The sequence below is a fragment of the Ornithorhynchus anatinus genome, chromosome 3, assembly GCF_004115215.2.
Source record: "Ornithorhynchus anatinus isolate Pmale09 chromosome 3, mOrnAna1.pri.v4, whole genome shotgun sequence".
Lineage (NCBI taxonomy): Eukaryota > Metazoa > Chordata > Mammalia > Monotremata > Ornithorhynchidae > Ornithorhynchus > Ornithorhynchus anatinus.
In genome coordinates, this window is record NC_041730.1 from 6,663,842 (window position 1) to 6,673,384 (window position 9,543).

The following is a 9,543-nucleotide window of genomic DNA, read 5'->3' on the forward strand; positions in this document are numbered from 1 at the left end:
GTGGAAAGAGCACGGGCCTGGGAGTCAGAGGACCTGGGTTCCAATCCTGGATCCTCCACATACCTGTTGTGTGACTTTGGGTAAGTCACTTTGCTTATCTGTGCCTCAGTTTCCTCATCTGCAAAATGGGGATTTGATGCCTGTTCTACTTAGACTGTGAACCCCATGTGGGACTGATGATTCTATATCTACTCCAGCGCTTAGTACAGTGCTTGGAACATAGAAAGCCTTAATACCATGATTATTATGACTTACAGCCACATTTACTGGTAATTAAGGCACCTCATTCTCTTCTTAGCCCCGTTATTGATGATGTTGGAGTTTTCCACGAAGAATGACAACTTGTCATATGAGTTTCCATTTGTACCCCTGAACCTGGAGTGTTTCTTCTGGGAATCGGGGGAGGAACGGGAAGCAGGGTGGCCTAGTGGATAGACCAAGGGCCAGGGACTCAGAGGTTCTAATTCCAGCTCTGCCACATGTCTGCTGTTTGACCTCGGGTAAGTCACTTCCTTTCTCTGAGCCTCAGTTCCCTCATCTGTAAAATGGGGATTAAGACTTGAAACCCCCTCGTGGGACAGGGACCGTGTCCAACCTAATTAGCTTGTATCCACCCCAGCGCTTAGAACAGCGCAGTACCATAAAATAGAGTGCAGATATTCCTTACTCCCCTGCTAGGTTGTGTCTGTCCCCTGGGCAAGAATGTAAACTCCTTGACGGCAGGAAGAGTGCCTTCTCATTCTACTGGACTCTCCCATGTGCTCAGTACAGAGCTCTGTACGCACGGTAAGCGCTCAGTAAATACTGTTGGTGGATCGCATGCCTCTCCCAGGCTCCTGTTCACTTAGATACCCCCTTTCCAATAGGTGGGCACTTTCAAATTCTTAATCTGTGGCCACTCTGCCTCTTTCCTGGCCCAGCACTGTTTTCCCCTTCATGGTGGGCCTTGTGTCAATTTCCTCACCCACTTACCATCTTTTTCCAGCGTTGCTTTTTTTTTTAATGGTATTTGTTAAGCGCTTCCTCCGTGCCAAGCACTATACCAAGCTCTGAGGGAGACATACTAAGCTCTGAGGGAGACACAAGCTCATCAGACCCTGGCCCATGTGGGACTCCGAGTCTTCATCCCCACTTTCCAGATGAGAGAACTGAGGCCCAGAGAATAATAATAATAATGTTGTCATTTGTTAAGCACTTACTATGTGCAGAGCACTGTTCTAAGCGCTGGGGGAGACACGGGGGAATCAGGTTGTCCCACATGGGCTCACAGTCTTAATCCCCATTTTACAGATGAGGTAACTGAGGCCCACAGAAGTTAAGTGACTTGCCCACAGTCACACAGCTGACAAGTGGCAGAGCTGGGATTCAAACTCATGACCTCTGACTCCAAAGCCCATGCTCTTTCCACTGAGCCACGAGAAGTGAGGTGACTTGCTGAAGCTCACAAAGCTGACAAGTGGCAGAGGCTGGATTAGAACCCAAGTCCTTCGGACTGCCAGGCCCGTGCTTTTTCTATTAGGCCATTCTGCTTCTCACTTCTTGCTTCCCTCCAGAAACGTTTTTTAAGATTAGTACTGCCTATGTAGGGGGAACCTCTCTCTTAGTCCTTGCTTGGGGGCCCAGGATTTTTTTAAATGATATTAAGCACTTTTTATTAATAATAATAATAATGTTGGTATTTGTTAAGTGCTTCCTATGTGCCAACCACCATTCTAAGCACTGGGGTGGATACAGGGTCATCAGGGTGTCCCATGTGAGGCTCCCAGTCTCAATCCCCATGGTACAGATGAGGGAACCAAGGTACCGAGAAGTGGAGGGACTTGCCCAAAGTCACACAGCTGACAGATGGCGGCGCCAGAATTAGAACCCATGACCTCTGACTCCTAAACCCGGGCTCTTTCCACTGAGCCGTGCTGCTTCACTTTTTATGTGCCAGACACTGTACTAAGTGGGGGGGGGTGGCTACAAGCCAATCAGGTTGGACACAGTCCCTATCCCACGTGGAGCTCACAGTCTCAGTCCTCATTTTACAGGTGAGGTAACTGAGGCCTAGAGAATAATAATAATAATAATGTTAGTATTTGTTAAGCGCTTACTATGTGCTTACTATGTGCCAAGCACTGTTCTAAGCCCTGGGGGTAGATACAAGGTAATCAGGTTGTCCCACGTAGGGCTCACAGTCTTCATCCCCATTTTACAGATGAGGTAACTGAGGCCCAGAGAAGTGAAGTGACTTGCCCAAGGTCACACAGCAGACATATGGCGGGGCCGGGGTTAGAACCCATGACCTTCTGACTCCCAGGCCCGGGCTCTAGCCACTAGGCCACACTGCTTCGGCAGTGACTTGATACAGTGGACACTCAACAAAGATTTGGTGACTAAACAAATGACAAAAACAGAATGACTCCAGTAATTTCCCTCCGATTTCTCCTTCTCACCATATACCTATTCCCACCCCTGAGCCCCACCGGTTGGCACTTCCCCGGGGCATGAACCCTCTCACTTCCTGTGCCACTGTGCAAAGGAGCCACGCCGTCCTCCTGCCCTTCCCATCTGTATTTGCTTTCGTTTACGAACAGGGAGAAGGGCGCACCTAGCTGTCTGTCCACCTGCGGTTCCGTCAAAAAAGCAGCTAAATAAATCCTGCAGAACTCTCCCACCTCTTCTCAAAATCCACCTGCTCCTCTGGCCCCGTCCCTTTGCACCTTATAATAATAATAATGATTATGGTATTTGCTAAGAGCTTAGTATGTGCCCGGCACTGTGCAAAATGCTGGGGTGGATAAAAAATCAGGTTGGATACAGTCCCTGTCCCATGGGGTGGGGGTGGGGCTCCAGTTCATTCAATAGTATTTATTGAGCGCTTACTATGTGCAGAGCACTGTACTAAGCACTTGGAATGAACAAGTCGGCAACAGATAGAGACAGTCCCTGCCGTTTGACGGGCTTACGGTCTAATCGGGGGAGATCTCAATCTCCATTTTCCAGATGAGGGAACTGAGACTCAGAGAAGTGAAGTGACTTGTCTGAGGTCACACAGCAGACAAGTGATGGAGCTGGGATTAGAACACATGACTTTCTGATTCCCAGGCCCGTGCTCTATCCAGTACGCCATGCTGCTTCTCTCTATCCCCTTGTCCCCTCCCTTCAACCACTCAGTCTCCAAGGGCTTCTTCCTCACTGCTTTCAAACCTGCTCATGCTAATTCTCTTGTATTATACTCTCCCCAGAGTTTAGAATAGTGCTCTGCTCATAGTAAGTGCTCAATAAATACCACTGATTGATCGGGTACCCCCCCATCAAGCGATCGATTGAGGACCTATTGTGTGTAGAGCACTGTATTAAACACCTGAGAGTCCAGTGGAGTTAAAAGACATAATAATAATAATAATGTTTGTATTTGTTAAGCACTTACTATGTGCAGAGCACTGTTCTAAGCGCTGGGCTAGATACAGGGTAATCAGGTTGTCCCACGTGAGGCTCACAGTTAATCCCCATTTTCCAGATGAGGTACCTGAGGCACAGAGAAGTGAAGTGACTTGCCCACAGTCACACAGCTAAGTGGCAGAGCCGCGTTTCGAACCCATGACCTCTGACTCCCAAGCCCAGGCTCTTTCCACTGAGCCACGCTGCTTCTCCTCAAGAAGCTTCCACTCTAGTGTCTGTCTGAATGCCTCAAGAGCCGGCGAGCAGTCCACGTCTACTGAAACCCCCCAGTTGTTGTAGCGAGACACTTGTGTCTTCAGGACTTTTTTGGTGATGGGTGTTGGTTTGGTTTGTTTTTTTTCAGATGCAAGAAGCACGCAGAACCCTATCGTTCAACTGTCTAGTGATAAAGCAGTTTCTGCACAAGCTCAGCATCGTGCATCCGAAGGTAATAAGCTGTACCACTCCCTGTCCCTTCTTGCACCGGAGCACTTGGCTGTTCAAGTCATACGTGCATCCGGGGAAGTATCCCAGCCCAGGAGAGGACCCAACTTTGGTTTGCTCTCGCAACTACGGACAAATGGAAGAAAAAGAGAAAAATAACAACAACAACTCCCAGGGCCCCAGCAGGAAGCAAGAGTGGACAAATCAAAGACACAAAAGAACCCTCCCTCTTCCTCTACTCTTCTTTATGTGTCACAAAGAGGACATAAGCACCGAGTCAGTTCGCTTCTGCACACAGAGGCGGTGAGAGGCGGAGCGGAAATGTGCTTTGTTCTGCAAAATTTTTTTCCATTCTGAAGCATCGGGTCTCTACTTAAATCCAGGGTCAGCTGTGGTTCAGAAGAGCATAGTAGATAATAGCCAGACTCACCCAGAGAAGCGCCGATCTCTTTGAGTTTCGCCGTCGTGCCCTCCTGCTCCTGACCCGCTAATGCCCTGAGACGCCTTCTGTCTCCACTGCATCAAGCTGTCGTGGTGCCCGGCCGCTTCTGCGTGCTGCACTCCTGGGTCCCGGCTGATACGTGGTTTGCCCATTGGCCAGATGTCAGAACTATAGTGCACCTCTTGCATTAGTCAAGGCTCCGAGAGAGGATGGGGCAGTCCAGATAGATCATCGTCCTCGGGGACTGGGCTGAGAACAGAAAAGGGGGTCGAATTGAAGCCATTCTACTGGTTATCCGGGGGCGCGACAGGGCTGGACTAGAGGAGGGAGAAGAGGAAGGGTGGAAAGCATGAAGAGAGGCTAAGGGGAGGGGGGAGGGAAATGGGATTGGAAAGAGCATTAGAAGCGAAGAAGACGGAAGAGATGTGGAATGAATGGGGAGGTCAGGGCAGGGATAGGAATCAGTCATTCAATCAGCCAAAACAGAGTCCAAGTCTCTGTTGGATTGACGGCCAGGGAAATGGACAGAGAAAAAAGGGGACCCTTCTTAGACTGAAAGCCCCATGTTGGACTTGATCATCTAGTATCTTCCCTAGATCCTAGTACAGTGCTTGGCCCATAGTAAGGGCTTAACAAGTATTAGTATTAGTATCAACAGCGATCCAGGGACAGGTGAGAGAGAAAAAAAGAAGTAGGAACAGAGGAAAAGCAATTTATCAATTTCTTGAACATTTTCTGTGGGCAGTAGTCGCGATCCCGGCCCACAGGGTGCTTACAGTTTACAGGGAAAGACAGAAATTAAAATAAGTGACACATAGGAGATATATCAGAGTAGAATGAGTTTGACCAGAAAGCAGAGGTGAGACGAAGAACCTCTTTTGATAAAGAGGCAGAGCTCAGGACTTTGGTTAGGATTTGAATTGGTCTTGTGAGGAAATGCACAAATAGAGGTAGTGAAGAACATCCAGTAATAATAACAATAGTACTTAGTAATAATAATAAGAAGAATGGGATTTGTTAAGTGCTTATTATGTGCTAAGCACTGTTTTAAGCACTGGGGTAGATACAAGGTAATCAGGTTGTCCCATGTGGGGCTAACAGTCTTAGTCCCCATTTTACAAATGAGATAACTGAGGCACAGAATAGTTAAGTGACTTCCCCAAAGTCACACAGCTGCCAGGTGGCAGAGTCAGGATTCGAACCCACAATCTCTGACTCTCAAGCCCGGGCTCTTTCCACCTATTAGATGCCAAGCACTGCATTAAGGGCTGGAATAGATACAAGCGCTTGGTACAGTGCTCTGCACGCAGTAAGAGCTCAATAAATAAGATTGAATGAGTGAATTTAATCAGGTTGGACAGAGTCCCTGTACAGGGCTAAGTGGGAGGGAGAACAGGTCTTGAACCCCCATTTTCCTGATGAGGAAACTGAGGCCCCCTGAAGTGAAGTGACTTGCCCAGGGTCACACAGCAGGCAAATGGTGGAGCGGGGATTGGAACCCAGGTCCTCTGACTCCCAGGCCTGGGCTCTTCCCCCTAGGCCCCGCCACCGCTGTCCCACTTTGATGAAGAGGGGAAGGAAGGGCAGGGCCTTGTCTACACTCGGAGTCTCTGCTGGGCTCTTCTCTCCCTCTCCTCAATCCAGGTCCTTGTTTTGCAGATCAGATTCCACTACTCTTTGAAGGCTGATGGGGCCCTCTCCAAGGAGACCATTGGGTAAGTCTTGTCTCTATCTGTTGCTGAATCGTACATACCAAGCGCTTAGTACGGTGCTCTGCACATAGTAAGCGCTCAATAAATTCTATTGAATGAATGAAAGTCTCCGAGGCTACAGGCCGGGACCGCCCTCAGCGTGGCTGGGAAGCACGTCCCCAGTGCCAGGAGAGGGACGGGGCTTAAATCCTGGGCTCAGCGGGACCACCAAGCCAGTTCCCGAGGTTTAAAACTTTCTCCTGAAATGTCGGCGGCCAACCATCCCCCTCACAGCGCCTCTAACAGCCACCCCCCAAACATCACGGGGTTCTGAGTGGCTGTGCTCTGCCCTGGTGACCGCCAACACTTGATCTGGGATTGAACTGTGTGATAACCGCCGCGATTGGTCTGCGCCCCGCAGGGCAGGCGGAGGATCCGTCGCAACCCTGCCCGGTGGACTTGGCCTGCTCACCAACTGGCATCATTACTTGAGGTAAGAGAGGTGCAGTGCCCATCCCGGCCCTCCTCCTCCTCGCCCCCTCCTCCTCCTTTCCCAACTCCTTCTTTTCCTCTCCCCTTCATTCATTCAATCGTATTTATTGAGTGCTTACTTTGTGCAAAGCACTCTACTGAGCGCCTGGGAGAGTAAAATATAACACTAAGTAGACACATTCCCTCCCCACAACGAGCTCCAGGGAACGTGCCTACAAACCCCGTTGTATTTTACTCTCCCAAGTACTTAGTAAAGTGCTCTGCACACAGTAAACGCTCAATCAGTCAATCAATGGCATTTATTGAGCCCTTACTACGTGCAGAGCACTGTACTGAGCTGTTGGGAGAATTAGCAGACACGCTCCCTGCCCATAATAGATACGACTGATTGATTCATGGATTGATTGATTAGGAAAGGTATTTTAATCTCTCCTCTGGCAAAAGCACTGGTTGGACTCCCTCTGCGATCCCCCTGCCTAGAGACAAGACCTCTAAATGCAGTCAAAACCCTACCTCAGTCAATCGGTGGTATCTATTGAGCACTTACTGTGCGAAGGGCGCTGGACTAAATGCTTGGAAGGATATTCCGTAGCGTGGCTCAGTGGAAAGAGCCCGACCTGGGGAGGCAGAGGTCGCGGGTCTCCATCCCGGCTCCGCCACTTGACAGCTTTGTGACGTCGGGCAAGTCGCTTCACTTCTCTGGGCCTCAGTGACCTCATCTGGAAAATGGGGATGAAGACTGTGAGCCCCACGTGGGACAACCTGATGACCTATTTACCCCAGGGCTTAGAACAGTGCCTGGCACATAGTCATCATTATTATATTCCCCACCCACGACGAACTTATAGTCTAGAGGGGGCAAATGAATGAAATAAACCCCACTTCCTCTGGCCACTCTTCCCTGCAGGGAGCGGGAAGGCAGAGATTGCGGTCAAAGGAGCAACCTTCCTGGGAGCGAAGCCTCCTTCTTGTTGAATGAATGAATAAAAAGTGGCGAAGGCGGGATTAGAACCCATGACCTTTTGACTCACAGGCCCGCGCTCTATTCACTCAACCGTGCTCCTTCTCCAAGAAGCAGCTCTCTTTGTTTTCTCCCAAGAGTTTAGAGCAGTGCTCTGCGCATAGTAAGCGCTCAATAAATACCACTGATAGGTTGACTGAGAGACCACTAAGCGTGGGAGCATTCAATTACCTTAGTAGACGGGATTTCTGCCCTCAAGGGGTTTACCATCTAGAAAGTAGGCGAACCCTAAAATGGCAGCGGGTGGGATAGGACCTCTAGGACACCAAATCGGTTTCCGGGGGGAGGTTGGAGCGTGGGGGTCTCCCAGGGAGAGAAAGAGAGAGAGAACGCGTACTTAGACACGAGGCTTCTTGCAGACAGGGTAGCCAGAGAAGCAGCATGGCCTTAGTGGATAGAGCACGGACCTGGGAGTCAGAAGGACCTGGGTTCTAATCCCGGCTCCGCCTCTTGTCTGCTGTGTGACCTTGGTCAAGTGTTTTCACTTCTCTGGACCTCCCTTCCCTCATCTGGAAAACAGGGACTAAGACTGTGAGCCCCAGCGGGACAGGGACGGTGGCTGACCTGACGACCTCGTATTTCGACCCCAGCCCTTAGTATACGGTGCCTGTAACGTAGTAAGCGCTTAAGAGATACCACGGTTATTGTTTGGAGGTCTATCGCCCGCTCACTTTTGGTCTTGGAGCCGTTTCTTTGTGAAACTTGCCTGGTTGGTTTTCCGTTTGCCTCTAGGTCAGCGGTCGCTAGGTCTGAGTTACCGTGCAGCAGAATCCACCCTGTGCTGGAGAAGCCTGTTGCCCTGCTGATTCCTGACGCGGTAGCGGACGCGGGCTTGTTAGGGGAGCTGACCCTGACTTCGGCAGCTGCTCTGAGTCCCTGTCACGAGGTCAACCTTCACCAGCTCAGCAGGATCTCCAAGGCCTCCATATCCTTTTGATGGATTTCCAAGCTCCGGGGGCCTGCGGCTCCACTGTCCCTTTTTTGGTCACGCTCAAGCTTGACCCTCAGTTAATTCTTCCTCTTTCCGGGCTGCGGTTTTCCTCTCTTTACAGCGGGGAAAATGGGTGTTCCTCTCTAGCAGCTATCGGGAGAAAGAACAAGGCCGGGTCTTTGGGCATCTAGAGAAGCAGCTTGGCTTAGAGGAGAAAGCACCGGCTGGGATTCAGAAGGATCTGGGTTCTAATCCCGGGTTCAACACCTGTCTGCCGCGTGACCGTGGACAAATCACTTCGCTTCTCTGGGCCTCAGTTCCTTCAACTGTAAAATGAGGATTAGCCCCATGAGCCCAATGTGGGACAGGGACTGTGTCCAGACTGATGAACGTGGATCCCCCGCAATGCTTAGAAGGGTGCTTGGCACATAGTAAGCGCTTAACAAGTACCAGAATTATTACTATTATCTAGTTGCTATTATGAGAAGCCTGTTTCAGGAGATCTTCAATTTTATAACATCCCTGGGAGGGAAGGAAGGACCGAAGCAATCAATCAATCAGTGGTATTTATGGAGCACTTATTGTGTGTGGAACCCTGTTCTAAGTGCTTGGGAGAATAGAGTACAATAGAGCAGGAAGACAAGATCCCCACCTACAAGGTGCTTACGGTCCTAGAGCGGGAGCCAGACATTAAAAGAAATTCCAGATAAAGGAAAAGACAGCGGGTAGGGATATGGACATAAGTGCTGTGAAGCTGAGGGAGGAATGAATATCAAGGGCTTAAAGCGGGGAATGAAGAGCAAGCCAAGTCATAGTGGTAACAGAAGCCTTGATTGAGACCCTTGTAATTCCGGTACTTATTAATCGCTTACTCTGTGCTAAACACCGTCCCAAGTGCTGTTGGCAAGATCACCTGGTCTCTGCTGCTCATGGGGCTCACAGTCTAAGTAGGAGGGAGAACACGTATGGTAACCCCGTTTAACAGATGAGGAAACTGAGATGAAGAGAAGTGAAGTGACTTGTCCAAGCTCATCCCAGCAGACACGCAGCAGAGCGGGAATTGGAACCCCGGTCCTCTGACTCCCGGGCCTGTGCT

At 49.9% G+C, this 9,543-nt stretch overlaps 1 protein-coding gene across 1 annotated transcript in view; it reads left to right on the forward strand.

Annotated features, from left to right (window-relative positions):
* The window catches only part of LOC100088326 (type 2 DNA topoisomerase 6 subunit B-like), a 58,678-nt gene extending 50,063 nt beyond the window's left edge, over nt 1-8,615 (forward strand). The window contains exons 5-8 of the mRNA XM_029059454.2: nt 3,791-3,874; nt 5,972-6,027; nt 6,425-6,496; nt 8,249-8,615. Of these exons, the coding sequence (XP_028915287.2) occupies nt 3,791-3,874; nt 5,972-6,027; nt 6,425-6,496; nt 8,249-8,453 (417 nt within the window). The 3' untranslated portion in view covers nt 8,454-8,615. The remainder of the gene's footprint in view (nt 1-3,790; nt 3,875-5,971; nt 6,028-6,424; nt 6,497-8,248) is intronic.
* Nucleotides 8,616-9,543: the final 928 nt, after the last annotated feature.